Source organism: Spermophilus citellus, assembly GCF_964194105.1.
Source record: "Spermophilus citellus genome assembly, chromosome: 3".
Classification (NCBI taxonomy): Eukaryota; Metazoa; Chordata; class Mammalia; order Rodentia; family Sciuridae; genus Spermophilus; species Spermophilus citellus.
In genome coordinates this window covers 7916819-7938028 of record NC_138184.1, presented here as the reverse complement: position 1 = coordinate 7938028, position 21210 = coordinate 7916819, and the positions used below count along the sequence as shown (strand labels likewise).

Genomic DNA, 21210 nt, shown 5'->3' with positions numbered 1-21210 from the left:
AAAGTTTAGCACTATAACCTGGAAAAACTTTTGAATGCTGTAAGTGGACCTAAATGGGAAATTTTTGTGGGAGCTTAGAAGACCAGAATGCTGGTATAACTGTGGATAGTAGGGACAGGTTCCAAAGGTTTCAGAGGAAAAAGAGGATTCTACTGGAAATTGGACTAGAGGCCATTCATGTTGTGTTCTGATTTGCCTGTGTCCTGAGACTTTCTGTGAGGCTGATTTAAAAAGTGATGGACATCTTAATGTGGCAGAAGAAATTTCTATGCAGCATAGTATTTAGGCAGTGGAATGGGTATTTCTGGCAGATTTTAGCCAAATTTATTGTGGTATTCAGGAGCAGAAAGCAGAGATTTGAAAATTTTGGACTTGAAAGGTGGGAGTAAAACTGGGGCTAAAGAAATTGCAGTTGTTAAAGACATTACTGCCAGTAAAGGAATGCTAAAGACTTTGCAAGAGACAATAAGAAAGATGTCTTGAGGGCACCCCAGGAATTGGCAATATCACACTCATCTCCGGCTCTAGGGAGTAAAAGTAAGTATTCCTTTGAGAAGAGACCAGTGGGGCACCCTGTTTTCACAGGGAAGCCTACGAAGTTGTTTCACCATGCTCAGGTGCTCAGGCACTCAGAGGCTGGTGCAGTTTTGGACCCTAGAGGCTTGGCTACTACTTAATATGGCAGCAGATCTTGGCATCAGTCATGAGGTGCTGGCTCTGTAGAAAAGCAGGATTCTGGAGTTAAGGGAATTTTCAAAGGAAAAGGATTTCAAAGGAAGACCTTGGAAATCAGGCAAAGTACAGCAGGAATAGAGTCCCTGGGGCTGCCCCTGAGAGGGCATTGTGTGGAGATGTGAGGAGAAAGCCAGAGTTGCAGTGGAGACCCCCAAGATTAAAAAATGCCATTATTGTGGCATATCTGCAGAGGAAAGCTACAGGATTTGAGCAGAGACAAGAGAACAGATAGACCATGTGGGCTGCAACCAGGAAAAACACAGGGGCAGATGTACACACTCCTTCAGAGAGAACCCCAGATGCTGGACATAGAACTATAGGGCTTGTTTGCCCCGTTGAAGTTCAGTCTTGGTTTGGTCCCATCCCTTCTTTCTATGCCCCTATTTCTCCATTGTGGAATGCAAGTTCTTACTCTGTACCTTTATATATTGGATACTTGTAACTTGCTTTTGAGTTTTGCAGGAGTTCATGATGAGAGTTTACCATGAGTCTTAGGGGAGACTTTGGACTTGGACTTATGGGCAATCCTGGAACTGTTGAGACAATGGGGACTCTTGCATGTGGACTAAATGTATTTTGCACCATGAGATAAGCATGAGCTTTTGGGGTCCAGGGGCAGAATATTATGGTTTGTATGTTAGATATCCCCCAGAATCTCTTTTGTGACAGAATGGTAGAAGATTTAGAAGTGAAATGATTGGGTTATAAGAGCCTTAACCTAACATTAATCATGCATTAATCCTCTGATAGGGATTAACAGATGGTAACTGAAAGCAGGTGGGGTGTGGCTAGACCTAAGGTGGGTCACTGGGGGTGTACATTTGGTGTTTATATTTTGTTGTGGGGAAGAGAGTTCTCTCTCTGCTTCTTGGGGCTAGTTATTTATTTATGGTACCAGGGATTGAATCTAGGATGCTTAACCACGTAGCTTCATCCGCAGTCCTTTTTATTTTTTTGACACAGGGTCTCACTAAGTTGTTTATGGCCTTATTAAGTTGCTCAGGCTGACTTTGAACTTGTGATCCTCCTGCCTCAGCCTCCTGAGTCACTTGGATTATAGGCATGTGCCATTGTACCGAGTTAGTGCCATGTTTTGAGCTACTTTCCCCAACCATGGTGTCTGCCTCATTTCAGGTTATGAGGAATGGAGTTGGCCATCTATGGACTAAGATCTCTGAAATTGTGAGCCCTGAATAAACTTTTTCTCCTTAAAACTGTTCTTGCCAGGTTTGTTGGTCACAGCAGTGAGAAAGCTGACTGAAGAGCAGTGGTCCTCAAAACCAGTGTAAAGAAGGATCACAAAGAATGCCATATGCAGATATTCTGATTACATAGGTTTGGTTTGAGACCAAGGCATCTGAATACTTTGAAATATCCATAGGCAAGTGTATTGATCAGTGGGACTTAGAGAACTAGTTTATGTAATTTAATAGATTTAAAAATGCTTTCCTTACAACTAATAATCTTGATAATAATTATTCTCATTTTCAGATGAAAATATTGTACATATGCTATAATATTTCCTGTAGTATTTGAATTATTCCCTAGTTAAATCATTAATTGAATAATGAACTCAAGTTGTTCATAGGTAGGTATAGAAAGAGAATTGCAATCTGTGAATTCAAAAGTTTTGATGTGAACAACAATTATTTAGACATAAGAAGTTTGGGACTGACACCTGGGTTTTGGGGCTTTCGTTGAATCTAAAGGTCTCAACAACTTATTAGAGGGTTTATGATCAGAAAAGAATAAAACCATACTGTCAGGACACTACATAAAGTAGATTAAAAGAAAGAGTCAAAGAGGTGCTTTCTACCTCACATATTTCACTGAGATTTTATGGGGTTAATACAAATCTGTATAACAGAACTGAGAAGTACTGGTAGTCTATGGACCTCAAGTGTGAATAAATTACTTGTGAATATTTGAATTTTAAATATATGGAGAGTCATATGCAGAAACTAGAGCAAAGTAAGGGAAAAACATGTGGTTTGCACATTGTAAATTTTTAGTGTTAGCATTTGATTTTAGAAATAATTGGTAGGTGAAATGTATACTACTACTACTACACTTGTGTTCTGTGATGTCATCACTCATGTGCATTTATATAGTACAATGAATTAATTTCTCATCATGTTTCATAGTTGATAATGGTAATCATTGTTGGGAGTTGGAGGAATGTGGAGTTATTAATTGATACAATGTTTCAGTTTGATAAGATAAAAAGTTCCTAGAGGTGAATGTTGGTGATGGATGTACCACAATGTGGTTTAATGAATGTTGTTGATTTCTGAACTTAACAATGGTGAGAATTGTAATGTATCTTTGGAATTTAAATTTTATCTAACACAAATAGAAATTATTTTTTAAAAAGTCTATGATTTTTTTCTTTTTAAATTTGTTTTTCATTGTAGTTGGACAGAATATCTTTATTTCACTTATTTATTTTTATGTGGTGCTGAGGACTGAACCCAGGGTCTCACATGTGTGATGTGACCATTCTACCACTGAGCCACAACCTCAACCCAAAAGTCAATAAATTTTTTTTAAAAAAGAAGTGACAGGGCTAGGGCTGTAGCTCAGAGGCAGAGTGCTTGCCTAGCATTTGCGAGACACTGGGGTCGATCCTGAGCACTTCATAAAAATAAACAAATAAAATAAAGACATGCTGTCCATATTCAAATACAAAAAAAATTAAAAAAAAAACTGACAGAAATGAATAGGACACATGATCTTCCTCCTTTGTCAATATTCATTTCTCTCTTCTTTTTCTTCCTGTATTCTTTTTCTTCTTGGAGTTTGTGATAACCTGGACCAATTTGGCTAATTATGAGCTCTGTGCATTGAGCCTCAAAGGTCATATAGTAGTAAATAATCAGCTATGCCTTTAGCCCTTCAGTTTGATGTTTCTGGTACAGTTGGCTCCATTTGTGGCTCCTGCTCCCACAATTAACTGCATCAGGAGCCTCCTGTCTGAGACTGCACTGATGCCAGTCCTGTAGACAGAGAAGTACTCAGTGGGCAACAGGCAGGGTAGGGGCATTAAATCTGCAGTCTTTTGCCTTGATCCAGCAGAGAAGCATCATCATCCAGTAAGTACTGAGGGAGATGAAGGATGGAGTAACGTTTGTTAGAAGCATTGTTTCCTATTATTTTGAAGATCAAGCAGTTTGGGTAACCTAAGGGAGGATGCCTATGTGAAAAATTTTAGCTATGAGGACTGTGACCTGTACATATGGGATTGTAGTAGGTGTCCTAGAAATCTCCTCCTAAATTTTACTTCCTGTATACAATGAATCTATTTTCCACAGACATCTCATCTACTATGGCAGAAAATTAGTTCCTCTAAACTATTTCTTAAGCACCCCCAAAAGATTATGATGGACATAATGAGGATGACAGTAACCACATCCCAAACCATTATTAAGATACTCCAGAGAGCCAGGTGTTGAACTATGTGTTGTATGTAGATTTTTTGAATTCATCTCTGTAGTCTTTCCCAAGCTGTAAGTGCCACATTCATTTATTTTACAGAAACTAAAGGAGCTCAACATTTTTATGTACCTTGTGATGGGTGTTTGGGTTGAATGCACTGAAACTGTTAGAATTGAGCTGTGTGACTAGAGACCCAGAGCACCTGGGCACAAGAGTCTTGGCAGGTTGTCCCCTGGACCTCTTAACATATTTTCACTTCCCTGTCACTCCAGGAAGAAACTCCTTGCTCTTGGAACTCTTCTTTCCACATCATGAGGACAAGGATGACAGTTTTGGTAATCAGATGACAGGATATGCAAAGTTTCAGCTATGAGGATTGTGAAGTTTACATTCCTGTTTATGGTGCAAATAGCAGAAATCTTAATAAAAATTTTAGTTTCCAACCACACAGGTCTTGCATCTCACAGAAATATTACTCACAATAGTAAAAAATTGATGCTTCTGAATTGTTTGTTAAGCACTCCAAAATGATTATAAAGGTGATGTAAGGATGTTGAGGAGAATGGAAATAACCATCACATCATCGGCTGATGTAGAGGGCTTCCTAAGTGTCAGGTCCTGAGCAACATGCTTGGAGTCACTTGTTTAATTTCATGGGCACAGTCTTACTCTAGTTACATATACTCACATTATTATTACCTTACAGAAAATGAAAGAATACATTATATTTTTGTAACTTGTACTAATTTTTAGGTAGAAAAGAAAGAGGCCATGGTTGGATTGGGCCATTTGAGTTGAGCCATGTTTGATACAGGGCTTCATACAAGGAATATCCTGGCAGATTGTCCCCTTGATGACCCACCAGTTATTTCATGTTCTTTCAATCCAGGAAGAGACCTCTTGTCTATTGTTGCCATTCATTTTTGGGGTTTTCTGGTAGATCAGAGGGTAGGGTAGCATCCATTACAAGAAAGGTAACCATAGATCACAGGCAAATTTTACAAAAAGTATAGGCACACCATAATTTATCACAGATCTCTGTCTTTTGCTCCACCTTGCAGGACTTTTATATAACAGACCACATCCCCCTCCATGTATGTCCTTATCCCACTCAATCTACAGTAGACACAAGGTCAGGTCTTGATTCATTCCTATGCTGGAAACTGGAAAGTATTAAAAAACATACTTGCAGTTGAGACCACTGACCCTCTGCTCAGTAGTTTCTGTTGGCTGGGAAAATAAAGACATTTAGTGGATTGGATACAAAACCTGACAATTTAAATTTGAATCCTCTCTGTGTCTTAGTTGGCACAACTGCATCAAGTATGGAATGAACAGAAAATGGGTGCTCCCTGTGGAATGAATTTGTGAAGTGTGTATAAAAAAGGGCAAAAGTAAATTTGTAATTATTACTTATTTATTTAGAAGTCTCTCATCAAAGAGATCATAGATTTATTCAAGGACAAGATTAAATGACCTTCACAGAGAGACTTACAAATACATGTTAATGTGAACTAGTATACTTCAAATGCAATAGGTATTGTGTTTAGATTACTTAGATGAACACTAGGTACTTTTTTGGGTAAATTTTAAAAATAAATCAATTTATGAATATATAAATCAATATTGACATGAAAACACTGATAGAAAATTATACCCACCCAACTCATGACTGTAGCTGTGTTTGGGGACAAGTGTACAAAGAATGAATTCCTGTAGAGATACCAAGAACTTAAATTTCTTAGGTAATTATACACGACTATATCAAATGTTAGTCCTGATGTGAATATTATCAAATGTTTGTACTTTTATGTAGACAGTGTGTATTATTCATAAGAATTGTTGATATTCATAGGGAATGTTCTAACTGCCAGGAAATATTCTAAGGCATTGGTTTTCGATGCTTGTTAAGAAGAAACTGCTCCAAATTTCAAATGCAATTCTGATTAAATTGATTTTAGTGTGAGGCTAGGGTATCTGGATATTCTAAAATATCCACAGGTAAATAAATTAATGAGACAGAGAACCACAAATTATGCTATTTAAATGATTTTGAAATATTTTTATTTACTCTAATTAGTTATACATGTCAGTAGAGTGCATTTTGACACATCATACATAAATGCAGTATAACTTCTCATTAGTCTGGTTGCACATGATGTAGAGTTACATGGGTCATGTAATCATATATGCACCTAGGGTAATAATGTCTGATTGATTCTCCCATCCTTCTTACCAACAAGCCCACTTACCTCCCTTCATTTCCTACTTTTGTCTAGTCCAAAATTAGCATTCACATGTCAGAGTATTTAAATGTTTTTTTTTATTGGATGTTCACAACATTACAAAGCTCATGACAAATCATATTTCATAGATTAGAATCAATTGGGTTATGAACTCCCATTTTTACCCCAAATACAGATTGCAGAATCACATCGGTTACACATCACATTTTTACATACTGCCATATTAGTGACTGTTGTATTCTGCTACCTTTCCTATCCTCTACTATCCCCCCTCCCCTCCCCTCCCATCTTCTCTCTCTACCCCATCTACTGTAATTCATTTCCCTTCATGTTTGTTATCCCATTCCCCTCGTAAACTCTTATATGTAATTTTGTATAACAATGAGGGTCTCCCTCCATTTCCATGTGATTTCCCTTTTTCTCTCCCTTTCCCTCCCGCCTCATGTCTCTGTTTAATGCTAATCTTTTCTTCCTGCTCATCCTCCCTGTTCTGTTCTTAGTTGCTCTCATTATATCAAAGAAGACATTTGGTATTTGTTTTTTAGGGATTGGCTAGCTTCACTAAGCATAATCTGCTCTAGTGCCATCCATTTCCCTGAAAATTCCGTGATTTTGTCATTTTTTAGTGCTGCGTAATACTCCATGGTGTATAAATTCCACATTTTTTTATCCATTCATCTATTGAAGGGCATCTGGGTTGATTCCACAGTCTAGCAATTGTGAATTGTGCTGCTATGAACATCGATGTGGCAGTATCCCTGTAGTATGCTCTTTTAAGCTCTTCAGGAAATAGTCCGGGTAGGGCAATAGCTGGGTCAAATGGTGGTTCCATTCCCAGCTTTCCCAGGTATCTCCATACTGCTTTCCAAATTGGCCACACCCGTTTGCAGTCCCACCAGCAATGTACAAGTGTACCCTTTTCTCCACATCCTCGCCAGCACTTGTTGTTGTTTGACTTCATAATGTCTGCCAATCTTACTGGAGTGAGATGGTATCTTAGGGTGGTTTTGATTTGCATTTCCTTGACTGCTAGAGATGGTGAGCATTTTTTCATGTACTTGTTGATTGATTGTATATCCTCCTCTGAGAAGTGTCTGTTCAGGTCATTGGCCCATTTGTTGATTGGGTTATTTGTTATCTTATTGTCTAGTTTTTTGAGTTCTTTGTATACTCTGGATATTAGGGCTCTATCTGAAGTGTGAGAAGTAAAAATTTGTTCCCAGGATATAGGCTCCCTATTTACCTCTCTTATTGTTTCTCTTGCTGAGAAAAAACTTTTTAGTTTAAGTTAGTCCCATTTGTTGATTCTTGTTATTAACTCTTGTGCTATGGGTGTCCTATTAAGGAATTTGGAGCCTGACCCCACAATATGTAGATCGGAGCCAACTTTTTCTTCTATCAGACGCAGAGTCTCTGATTTGATATCAAGCTCCTTGATCCATTTTGAGTTAACTTTTGTGCATGGCGAGAGAAAGGGATTCAGTTTCATTTTGTTGCATATGGATTTCCAGTTTTCCCAACACCATTTGTTGAAGATGCTATCCTTCCTCCATTGCATGCTTTTAGCCCCTTTATCAAATATAAGATAGTTGTAACTTTGTGGATTAGTCTCTGTGTCCTCTATTCTATACCATTGGTCCAGCCGCCTGTTTTGGTACCAGTACCATGCTGTTTTTGTCAGTATTGCTCTGTAATATAGTTTGAAATCTGGTATCGCTATACCGCCTGATTCACACTTCCTGTTTAGAATTGCTTTTGCTATTCTGGGTCTTTTATTTTTCCATATGAATTTCACGATTGCTTTATCTATTTCTACAAGAAATGCCATTGGGATTTTGATTGGCATTGCATTAAACCTATAGAGAACTTTTGGTAATATCGCCATTTTGATGATGTTAGTTCTGCCTATCCATGAACAGGGTATATTTTTCCATCTTCTAAGATCTTGTTCTACTTCTCTCTTTAGGGTTCTGTAGTTTTCATTGTATAGGTCCTTCACCTCTTTTGTTAGGTTGATTCCCAAGTATTTTATTTTATTTTTGAGGATATTGTGAATGGAGTGTTTTTCCTCATTTCCGTTTCAGAAGTTTTGTCGCTGATATACAGAAATGCCTCTGATTTATGCGTGTTGATTTTATATCCTGCCATTTTGCTGAATTCACTTATTAGTTCTAGTAGTTTCTTTGTAGACCCTTTTGGGTCTTCTAGGTATAGAATCATTTCATCTGCAAATAATGATAATTTAAGTTCTTCTTTTCCAATTTTTATGCCTTTAATTTCTTTCGTCTGTCTAATTGCTCTGGCCAGTGTTTTGAGAACTATATTGAATAGAAGTGGTGATAGAGGGCATCCCTGTCTTGTTCCGGATTTTAAGGGAATGCCTTTAACTTTTTTCCATTCAGAATGATGCTAGCCTGAGCCTTAGCATAGATCGCTTTTACAATGTCAAGGTAAGTTCCTGTTATCCCTAGTTTTTCTAATGTTTTGAACATAAAGGGATGCTGTACTTTGTCGAATGCTTTCTTTGCATCTATCGAGATGATCATATGGTTCTTATCTTTAAGTCTATTGATGTGGTGAATAACATTTATTGATTTCCATATATTTAACCATCCTTGCATCCCAGGGATGAATCCTACTTGATCATGGTGCACAATTTTTTTGATGTGCCTTTGTATCCGATTCGCCAGAATTTTATTGAGGATTTTTGCATCTAGGTTCATTAGAGATATTGGTCTGTAGTTTTCTTTCTTTGAGGTGTCTTTGTCTGGTTTCGGGATCAGGGTGATGTTGGCCTCATAGAATGAATTTGGAAGATCTCCCTCTTTTTCTATTTCCTGAAATAACTTGAAAAGTATTGGTATTAATTCTTCTTTAAAGGTTTTGTAAAACTCCACTGTATACCCATCCAGTCCTGGGCTTTTCTTGGTTGGTAGTCTTTTGATGGCTTCTTCAATTTCATCCATTGATATTGGTCTGTTCAAATTGTGTGTATCCTCCTGACTCAGTCTGGGCAAATCATATGACTTAAGAAATTTATCGATGTCTTCACTATCTTCTATTTTATTGGAATATAGGTTTTCAAAATAATTTCTAATTGTCTTTTGTATTTCTGTAGCATCTGTTGTGATATTGCCTTTTTCATCCCGTATGTTAGTAATTTGAGTTCTCTCTCTTCTTCTCTTTGTTAGCATGGCTAAAGGTCTGTCGATCTTATTTATTTTTTCGAAGAACCAACTTTTAGTTTTGTTAATTTTTTCAATAGTTTCTTTTGTTTCAATTTCATTGATTTCCGCTCTGATTTTAATTATTTCTTGCCTTCTGCTACATTTGCTGTTGTTTTGCTCTTCCTTTTCTAGGGCTTTGAGATGAAGTGTGAGCTCATTTATTTGTTGGTTTTTTCTTTTTTTGAGGAATGACCACCAGGCGATGAATTTTCCTCTTAAAACTGCTTTCATTGTGTCCCATAGATTCCGATATGTTGTGTCTGTATTTTCATTTATCTCTAAGAATTTTTTGATTTCCTCCTTTATGTCTTCTCTAACCCATTGATCATTCAGTAACATATTGTTCATTTTCCATGTGATGTAGGATTTTTCCTTCCTTCTTTTATCATTGATTTCCAGTTTCATTCTATTATGATCAGATAAAATGCAAGGTATTATCTCCACCCCTTTATATTTACTGAGGGTTGCCCTATGGCATAATATATGGTCTATTTTGAGAAGGATCCATGTGCTGCTGAGAAAAAAGTATATCCATTTGATGATGGTTGAAATATTCTATATATGTCAGTTAAATCTAGGTTATTGATTGTGATATTGAGTTCTATAGTTTCTTTATTCAACTTTATTTGGAGGATCTGTCCAATGGTGAGAGAGGTGTGTTGAAGTCACCCATAATTATTGTGTTGTGGTCTATTTGATTCTTGAACTTGAGGAGAATTTCTTTTATGAACGTCGCAGCACCATTATTTGGTGTATAAATATTGATAATTGTTATGTCTTGTTGGTGAATGGTTCCTTTTAACAGTATATAATGTCCTCCTTTATCCCTTTTGATTAACTTAGTCTTGAAGTCGATTTTATTTGATATGAGGATGGCCACCCCTGCTTGCTTCCGAGGACCGTGTGCATGGTATATTTTTTCCCATCCTTTCACCTTCAGCCTGTGTATGTCTTTTCCAATCAGATGTGTCTCCTGGAGGCAGCATATTGTTGGATTTGTATTTTTAATCCATGATACCAACCTATGTTGCTTTATTGGAGAGTTTAAGCCATTAACATTCAGAGTTACTATTGATATATGGTTTGTACTTCCATCCATGTTTGATTATTTATCCTTTTTAATAAAATTTAGTTTGTTTCTCCATGATTATCTTTCCCCTCGCCCTCTGTCTTTACCGAGGCACTTCCTACTGATGGTTTTGGTTATTGTTTTTCATTTCTTCCTCGTGTAGTGTTTTGCTCAAAGTGCTTTGCAATGCTGGTTTTATGGCTGCAAATTCTTTTCACTTTTGTTTATCATGAAAGATTTTTATTTCATTGTCATACCAGAAGCTTAGTTTTGCTGGATACAGAATTCTTGATTGGCATCCATTGTCTTTCAGTGTTTGAAATACATTGTTCCATGACCTTCTTGCTTTCAGTGTCTGTGATGAAAAATCCGTGGTTAACCTTATTGGTTTACCCCTGAATGTAATCTGTCTCCTTTCTCTTGTAGCTTTTAATATTTTCTCTTTGTTCTGTATATTGGATATCTTCATAACAATGTGTCTTGGCGTTGGTCTACTGTGATTCTGTGTGCTCGGTGTCCTGTATGCATCTTCAATTTGTATATCTGTTTCCTTTTTTATTTCTGGAAAGTTTTCTGTAATTATTTCATTCAGCAGGTTACTCATTCCCTTGGTTTGAATCTCTGTACCTTCTTCTATCCCAATGACTCGTAAGTTTGTTTTTTTTAATGTTATCACATATCTCTTGGATGTTTTTCTCGTGATTTTTTTACCAGCCTTTCTGAGTTGGCTAGACTCTTTTCAAGATGATATATTTTGTCTTCATTATCTAACGTTCTGGCCTCTACTTGCTCCACTCTGTTGGTGATACTCTCAATTGAGTTTTTAATTTGGTTTATCGTTCCTTTATTTCTAGAATTATTGTTTGATTATTTTTTATAATCTCTATTTCCTGATAAAGATGCTTAACTTCTTCTTTTATCTGTTTATGTAATTCATTCTCAATGTGTTCTTTCGCTGCTTGAATTTGCTGTCTTGTAACCTCTTTAAGGTTCCATTCCATCTGTCTAAGGTGTTCCTTGAGTTCTTTATATCACCATTTTTCTGATGACTCTAGGTCCTCCTGAATATTTAGGCTGTCCTGCATTGTTTGTACTCCTTTTCTTCCTTGCTTTTTGAAGCTGCTCATGTTACTTCTTGTTCTGTTTGACTGATGAGTTACTGTTTACTCCTATAAATTTATTAGATGCTTGGGAGGAAAGGTATTAGAAGGTAAGGGATGAAGTCACTAAAGAGAATGAGAGTAAGCAGGTAGAATTCAAGGAAGGGGTGATAAGATAATTGAAAAGAAATGAAAAGAGAAAAGAAGAAAAAAATAGGAAATAAAAAAAGAAAAAAAATTCAAAAAAATAATGAAAAAAATTAAAATTAAAATTAGAAGAAAAAAAAATTAAAAAAAATTGTAAAAAAAATTTAAAAAAACAACAAGAAAGAAAAATGAAAATGAAAAAAAAAACCCAAATCAAAAAAAAAAAAAAAAAGAGAAAAGAAAAAAAGAAAAAAAAACCCTAATAAATGCAGTCTTAGAGTTTGATTAACTTCTGTTCCAGTAGGTGGCGCTGTTCCCACCAGGCCAACTTTCTCCTGTCAATACGCGGGAACCAATCACTGTGCAGCAGCTCCTCCCAGACTGGGCGAGTCTCCAATCCTGAGTGCCTAGGGCCTCCTCTTGTGTCTAGTCACTTCCCACTTTTCCTCTAGCCAGGCCCCTCTCACTGGTGCCACTCACCACAATACTGGCTACACACCAGGTCTGCTGCTCCCGGGAGCCCTGTTTTCATGAACGACTGGGCACACTCTTCCAGTTTGCCATTCCCTCAGACCCTAAGTTTGTAGAGCTTGGGGCTGAGAATCCTCAGCGAATTTTACTTCCCCTCCAGTAGCCACGCCCCCGGTAGCTGGTGCAAGAGACCTCAGCTGTCAGCACTGGTGGGAGCGGTAGTTCTGCGCCACGGGTCCCGCGCCGCGGGTCCCGCGCCACCTCTGAATCCCTGGGTCTGGCTATCGTGCTCACGGGAGAGCTCTATTTTTTAAAATTTTAACATAAGGTCTCACAAAGTTGCTTAAAGCCTTGCTAAATTGCTGAGGCTGCCCTTGAATTTATCTCAGACTCCCAAAACACTGGAATTACAGGTCTGCACCACCACATCTGGCTTATGTTATTGGTCTTATAACATTGTTGAGTGTCTATAAAGCAGGTGTACGTAGAAGGAGCAGGAAAACAGAGAAACCAATAGTACGAGAGTTGCAATATGGTTGGGTTTATCACAATGAGAAATACTGCTGAAGGGTATAATCCAGAAGTGTGAATACTTAATATGTGAATATATGAGTTCAAAATACATACAGAACTCTGGGTGCCTGTTTATATGTTTCTTTTTTCCCATTTATTTCAAAAGGTGTGCAAGTAATATAGAAGGAAAAATTCTAACAATCATATCAGAATTTCATCTTCGTGGTTTCTCAGAAGATCCAGACCCGCAGCCCCTCCTCTTTGGACTGTTCCTGTACATGTACCTGGTCACAGTGCTTGGGAACCTGCTTGTCATCCTGGCTGTCATCTATGACCCCCACCTCCACACCCCCATGTACTTCTTCCTCTCCAACCTGTTCCTGGCTGACATTGGTGTCATCTCCACCACAGTCCCAAAGATGCTCACGAACATTCAGACTCACAGCAGAGTCATCTCCTATGTGGGCTGCCTGACACAGATGTCTCTTTTTGTCATATTTGCATGTATGGATGATCTGCTTCTGACTGTAATGCCCTATGACTGCTTCATGGCCATCTGTCACCCCCTGCATTATCCAGTGATTATGAACCTTCATCTGTGTGGATTCTTTGTTTTGGTGTCTTTGTTGTTTGCTCTTTTTGAATCCCAGCTTTGTATTCTGATTGTATTAGGGTTTACCAACTTCACAGAGGTGGAAATTTCTAATTTCTTCTGTGACCCTACTCAAGGCCTTAGTCTTTCCTGTTATGACAACTTCTTTGGTAACATGATCAAATATTTTATTGGTGCCATCTATGGTTTTCTACCAGTCTTAGGGATCCTTTTATCTTACTATGAAATTGTTTCTTCCATTTTGAAGATCCCATCTTTGAGTGGGAAGTACAAAGCCTTCTCTGCCTGTGTGTCTCACCTGTCAGTTGTTTGCTTATTTTATGTTTTAGATTTCTAATAGGCATTGGAGCATACCTTGGTTCAGCTGTGTCATCCTCACCCAAGAAAGATGTGGTGTCTTCAGTGATATACAGTGTGGTCACCCCCATGCTGAACCCCTTTATCTAAACCCTGAGGAACAAGGACATTAAAAATGCCCTGAGGAGGCTCCTCAGTAGAATAGTCTAGTCTCAGGAATTTTGACCTCCACTTGATAAGTAGTTAGGATAAACCAATAAAAAAAAAAGTAGTTAGGAAAATCCAATAAAATGAAGTAAATAAATCTGTAAATTTCCCATAGAATTTCCTCCACAAAGTGAGTAAATACACTCCATTTATACTTCTCCTAAGCATTATACAGGTGTATGAAGGTGATGAGGATGAGGAGATCAACCATAAATAACATCATGAATTTCTAGTAAGAGATTCCTGAGTGCCAGTGTTGAACAGTGTTCCATGCAGATTATCTGAATTCATCTGCAAGGTTTTCCCTAATGTCTACATGGCACTTTATTTTACTTTACAAAAATGGGGCACAGTTTTTTTTGTGTAACTCACGCTAGGTTTTTAGGTTGAATTACTGCAGCCACATTTGAATTGCACTGTGGAGTTGAGACACAGGGCACATGGGTGAATGGCTCAAAGAGGAAAAAATCAGTGAAAAAGTAGGTAAGAATAGCTGGACACAGACCTCCCCCACAGGGTATCCCTGGAGCTGCCCACAGCCACTGCATTCTTGCAATGAGCCCGCTCAACACGAAAAGAAGACCCAGAGTCATGCTTGGATTTTATTATGATTCAGGAAACTGACGAGTGGTCAAAGTGTACCTGAGATGTGTCTGCAGTTGAGGCCTCTGGAGCTCTGCTTAGAATGTTCCTAATATTAGGAAACCATTAAAAAGATTGATTCATCAGGCCAGAGATTCACAATTTAGCATCAGTGCTGCTAGATCTACCTATCATTTCTTGAACACAGGGCAGGTTTTTAGTGTCACTGAGAACCAGCAACTGAGGTGGATTCTACTCATACAGTTGCATTGAATACAAATTAAACAGAAAATGTTTGTTCCTCATTACCATGACTTGGAAGTATAAAATAGGGCAAATTCAAGCACCTTTGGAGTGTAGAAAAGGTGTGCTGGTCTCCATGGTTGTGCAGTAGGCACCTGTATGCAGAATACTTCAGTTAAGCCAGAGGAACAGAGTCATTACTCCACCATTGAGGAGGCTGCTAGCATTCTCAGGATCTGAGTCACCCGATGGTAACACAGGCTGGAAAACACAACATAATTAAATCCAGTCATGGAAATGCCCCTTTCCTGAGCATTTGCTTTTTGTTTGAATGACCCTCTTCTCATCATGCTTCACAGAAGAATGGTGGTCACTGGCTTGGGGTGGGAGGAATGGTGAGTTTTTTCACCTGGGTACACAGCTAAATTCTAGAAGATGGAAAATTTCTGGATTTGAATGCTAATGATCATGGCACAGCAATGTGAATGCAATTAATGTCACCAAAATATGTACTTAATGTGGTGCAAATGGTAATTTTTTTGTATTTATATTGTACCCCAATAAAATGGACATTAATCACAGATATATCTTAAAAAGCAAAGAAATAAAAGAAAATAGAACATATAAACTTCTTCCTAATTAGAGTTAGGGCCAGAAACTTATATGAGCATTCATTTTCCTTTGTCTTCCTCATTAATGATCGGAAATCCCTGGAGATGGGGATTTCATAGACTAATTAATCTAATTATAATTTCTGAGTATTGATCTTCCAAGGTCATATAATAGTCCTCACTCAGCCAGTGCTTATAGTCCTTCAGTTGATGGCATCGTCCAGTGACCTGTGTAGCCGTCTCTCCTCCTGGGGTGTCTTCATCAGGAAGCTCCTGAACACACGATCTGTTCTGTGGACACAGTTGAGCCTTCCCTGGTCTCCACACTTGGTAGGGTCTCAGGATCAGCACTTCTTGGTCATGACCCTGCAGGGAAGCAGCATGACCCAGTAAGTGCAGAGGGGGCCTTGGATGTGGGAAGGACTGGGGAAGTAGTGTTACCTCAGCACAGGGACAAACACCACAGAGTAGCCAGATGGGAGGACACCAGCATGCAGCTTCAACCTTGGACACTGTACGGTTCAAGCTTTTGTTTCAGGTGGGGAGATCAGAAATTCAAAATGTGCTCTCCACCCACACTGGTTCTAATTCACACAGAAATCTCACCCACAACAGTACAAAATGGGTCCTTCAAGAGTGTTTTCTGAGGTTTAGAAAATGACTAAAGTTGGTGATGTAATGATAATGATGAGGATGACAGAAGCCAGAGCACCAAGAACTGAGGTGCAGGGCACCCAGGCTCAGGAGCTGAGCAAGGTGCTCTGTGTCATTTCATGTGCACCTTCTCACCTTTGTTATATATGTCCACATTATTACTATATTATATAAAATGAAAAAGTGCATTACAATTATGTAACTTGTACTCATTTGTTAGATAGGAGTGAAGACTTGTTTGCATTGGGCTGTCTGACCATGGACACAGGGTATCACAGAATCCTGGCAGGCTGTCCCATCAGCAAGCCACCCAGCCATTCCTCTTCCCTGTCACTGCAGAAAGAGCTGTTCCCACTGTGCTCTTTCTCGTGGGATTCCGGTGATCACAGGCCAGATCAGTGGTGGTGCCTGTTGAATGCACTATGGAGGAACAGCCACAGGTCACAAGAGAGGTCACAGTAGAGGAGGCTGATGATCATTCAGCACAGATCATGCTCTTGGGCCCCCTCCAGAACCTCCATGAGCTCACCACATGGTCCCCTATGCTTGAAAGCAGCCTTCTCAATCTCAAAGCAGTCATAAGGCAGTTTTGTAAAGGAAAACTGTATGGTAGATGATTATGACATGAAAACACCAACAGAAAATTATAGCTCACCACTTCAAGATAGTAGGTGTGTCTGGGAGACAGGTATTCAAGATAATGGAAAAAGGCAGAGATTCTAAGACTCAAATTTCTAAGGTAATGATTAAGAAGTCTCTCCAATGTTAGTTCTCCCACAAGTATTATCAGATTGAAGTTTCAATTCAGGTAATGGGTATTATGGACAATAAGAGTAGGTAGTATTCATGGAGCATGTCCACATGCCAGGATAGTGTTAGACATTGGTTTTCAGGTGTGGTATAAGAAAAGAACTTTATGTGTGGATATGCTGATAAAATTGGTGTTGGTCTGACATCACTGAGTATGGATATTCTAAAATATGCACAAGTAGATTAAATAATGGGAGAGAAGTACAAGTTATGCAATGCGAAAGATTTGTTTAAAAAATCCTGATGATAACCATACAAGGTAGGTAATTATTACCTAATTTTACAAATGATAAAATTTCCAAGAAGTTGTTACATTATTTCTTGTTATGCTGTACTTTGTACTATATGCAGTTCAATCACAAAGAGTAATGATAAATAATGAACACAAGTGTTATTTTATTATTATATAAATAATATAATTGAAATGAATGTGTTACCAATGACTGACCAGAAAATCCACGAAGAAGAAAAAGTATGGAAATTAAACCAGAGCTTCAGGACTTTCCTTGGTGCTTAGATCATAAAATATGAACTTGATGGGTTGAGATCACAAAACCATGAAGCAGTTTTATCAGGCCAGGTGGCATTCAGAATCAAGAAAAAGAAAGAGTTAAGGGCTATTTCCTATAACAGACATTTAGCTTTTATTATATGTTTTGATGCAATAAACCTGCACATAATAAAGTGATTCAAAGGAGATTTTTAAAGTCTATGATTTAAAAATCATTGACAGGTACAGTACACACTAATGCCACATTTGAGGTCAATGCTATGATTGATTATGTGCACTGACTCAATCATATTTATCAAAATTTGAAGTTTACCAAAACAAGGATTTTTATTTTATGTTACATAATTTTTAAAGAGAAAACTTAAATCCATACAAGTGGCAAATGAAAAGATCAAAGAATGATGAGAACCCTTACAGAAAATGGGCACATACAGCTTTCTGGTTTTGATCCATCATCATTGATCTAGTTGTCTGGACATGCTGTTCTTACACAGACTTAAATATCTTGTCAACAGACTTTGACTAAAGTCCTGAGAGAAAAATGAGGTGTATCAAATTGCCTCTTAATTTACTTTATAGGAAGGTCATTATTTATTCCCTAATTTTTCTTTAAAGAGTAAGCTGAATTTTATTGTGATCATGAGCTCCTTCTCTCCTATTCTCCTGGACTTCTAACATTGCTCAGTTTAATGTCTCAAAAGTGTGTATGGAAAGATGGGTGAATGATGGAGAAAGTAATAATGAAATTGTATGTAGAGATCAGGCGATTCACTATTGAGAATTATTGTTGAAGGTATGTGGACCTCATGTGTGAGCATCTTCCTTGTGCATAGTTGGATTCAAATGTTTCCAGATGAGGGGTGCCTGTTTAATGTATTTCTTTTTCTTTTCTTAACACCCTCTTTGCTTTCCAAAAGATGTCCAAGCAACATACAAGCACAAAATTTAACCCGTGTCTCTGCATTCCTACTCATGAGCTTCTCAGAGGATGCAGACCTGCAACCCATCCTCTTTGGACTGTTCCTGTCCATGTACCTGGTAACAGTGCTTGGGAACCTGCTCATCATTCTGGTTGTCAGCTCTGACCCCCACCTCCACACCCCCATGTACTTCTTCCTCTCCAACCTGTCCTTGGCTGACATTGGTTTCATCTCCACCACAGTCCCTAACATGATTGTAAACATTCAGACTCACAATGATGTCATCTCCTATGCAGGCTGTCTGACACAGATGTCCTTTTTTGCCATTTTTGTCTGTATGGATTATATGCTTCTGACTGTGATGGCCTATGACCGGTTTGTGGCCATCTGTCACCCCCTACATTATCCAGTCATTATGAATCCTCGCCTCTGTGGCTTCTTAGTTTTGGTGTCATTTTTGCTGAGTCTTTTGGACTTCCAGTTGCACAATTTGATGATCTTAAAAATTACCAGCTTCAAGAATGTGGAAATTTCTAGTTTCTTTTGTGATCCTTCTCAACTTCTGAATCTTTCCTGTTCGGACATCTACTCTAATATCATTGTCAAATACATTCTTATTGTCATCTATGGCCTTTTCCCCATTGCAGGGATCTTTTTTTCTTACTACAAAATTATTTCCTCCATTCTGAGGATCCCTTCCTCAGGTGGGAAGTACAAAGCCTTCTCCACCTGTGGGTCTCACCTGGCAGTTGTTTGCTTATTTTTAGGAACAGCCTTTGGAGTGTACTTTGGATCATCTGTAGCACATTCTCCTAGAAAGGGTGCAGTGGCCTCTCTGATGTACACTGTGGTCACTCCCATGCTGAATCCCTTCATCTACAGCCTGAGGAACAGGGATATTAAGAGTGCCCTGAGGAGACTGCACAGCAAATCTCAGCACTCATGGTGACTGGTTGCAACGCATGTTTGAAAATGCAGCAAAGCTAAAAACCTGGTCCTGTCAATATGCCCCTTATGCTAATTTCTCACCACGTTTTATAGTAAAGTGGTTGGAACTCATGTTGAGAAGGGATATTTGGTTCTTTTCACATTGGGGACATGGTTTCACTTTGGTTAGATAAAGAATGTTGGAGTACATGATAGTGATTGTTGAACAACTATGTCTATATTTGATGCCACTAAGATGCAATTGACAATGGTAATAATGTCAATTTTTTTTTGTAATTTAAATTTACTATAATGAAAGTGGACTTAAGAAACTATTATTTAAAAAACCAATTAAAAATCAGTAGTATAGATAAACTTCCTTTTTGCTAAAAGTTGGTGCAAAACCTTAATTAATGTTAATTTTCTAACATTTTTCTTCCACCATTAATATTAGCAAGTTTGTAGAGTCTGTAATATGCTCACCTATTGGCCAGTCAGGACTTCTATGCATTGAGCCTCCAAGGTCACACCTTAGTCAATGAGCAACCTCTGCCTCCAGCCTTTCAGCTTGATGGCTCCAGTCAGGTGGGCTGCATCCTGTGTTTCTTCTCACCCTGGTTGTGTCTTAGGAAGCCCCTACCTGAGCATGCACAGATGTCAGCCCTAAAGATGAGGTGGGAGGCCCCTGGGTACCAGCCATGTGGAATCCACTCTCCTTAGTCACGACCACCTGAGCCCGTGTAAATAGGTAACTGCTGAGGGAGGTGAGGATGGAGGAAGGACCAACATGCAGTGTGGCTGCCCAGAGGGGAGAGCGCTGCACAGTGTCAGTCATGGGGACTGAGAGTCGAGGCACGTGTGTGACATCCACGGTGATGGTGAGCATGGTGGCAATGTCACTACAGTTTTCCTTTCCTCCCACACTGATCCTTCTTACCACACACTGTCATCCACATGGAGGGAATGTACTCTTCACACTGTCCTCAGCACTGAGAGATGTCTATGAGGGTGAGGAGGAGGAGGTGGACCTGGATGAAGACGGCTTCCAAACATATGATCCTTTATTGAGAGAGTGCTGGGTGGCAGGTGCTGAAGTGTGTGGTATGTGTAGGGTGTTTACATTTGTCTGCCTAATTTTTATCAAGGTATAATTGCCACATTATTATATTTGACATATTGGAAAAGATCAGAGATTTTAGTAACTTGTTCTGGGTGTTCAGGTCAAATAGCTGAAGCCATGTTTGAAGTGCACTGTGGCTTTGAGGCATATGGCATCTTGGCAGGACAGTGCTGACAGGTTGTTCCCTCGACAAGCAACCCTGTGTTTCACCTTGCTGTCTGTGTAGGATGCAATCCCTTTCCTGTGCACTTCCCTTTGGGATTTCTGGTAGATCCCAGGACAGAGCAATCGGTGGCATCAGTTGCTCTGATGTAGGACAGATCAGGCTGGACACCCAAGGTGTTTTTAGGAAGCAGGTTTGTTTAAATTGCAGTGGTCCCAAGAGCCGAATGACTAAAAATCTCTGGACTCTGGATCTGAAAATTATTTGAGATTTATACACAGTTGGGGGCAGAGATTCATAATAGTGGTTGGTTACATGGCAGGTGCTCTTTGTCCCATAGTCTTAGTCTTGACAGAGGTTTCACAAGTTTTTTTTTAATAAATGGAACAAACATTTATTCTTAACAAGGTGAAGAATAGTATTAACAATGGTAAGCTTTTTTTTATTGGTTGTTCAAAACATTACAAAGCTCATGACATATCATCTTCCATACATTTGATTCAAGTGGGTTATGAACTCCCCTTTTTTACCCCAAATACATGTGATTCTGCAACTTGTATTTGGGGTTTCACAAGTTTTACCAAAGAAAACAAAATATTACCTTTTATA

The 21210-nt window shown here is 38.6% G+C and overlaps 2 protein-coding genes and 1 pseudogene across 3 annotated transcripts in view; all 3 read left to right on the top strand.

Annotated features, from left to right (window-relative positions):
• The window catches only part of LOC308645891 (uncharacterized protein), a 400184-nt gene that overhangs the window by 236769 nt on the left and 142205 nt on the right, over positions 1-21210 (top strand). The window lies entirely within an intron of this gene.
• LOC308645939 (olfactory receptor 7E24-like) lies at positions 13222-14063 on the top strand (annotated as a pseudogene). The gene has a single exon. The product of its transcript is annotated as an olfactory receptor 7E24-like (transcript).
• On the top strand, positions 18444-19340 carry LOC308645030 (olfactory receptor 7E24-like; the record flags this gene model as incomplete). The annotated part of the gene is made up of 1 exon (XM_081286908.1): positions 18444-19340. One exon carries the CDS (start codon positions 18444-18446, stop codon positions 19338-19340), a length of 897 nt encoding a protein of 298 aa, XP_081143034.1.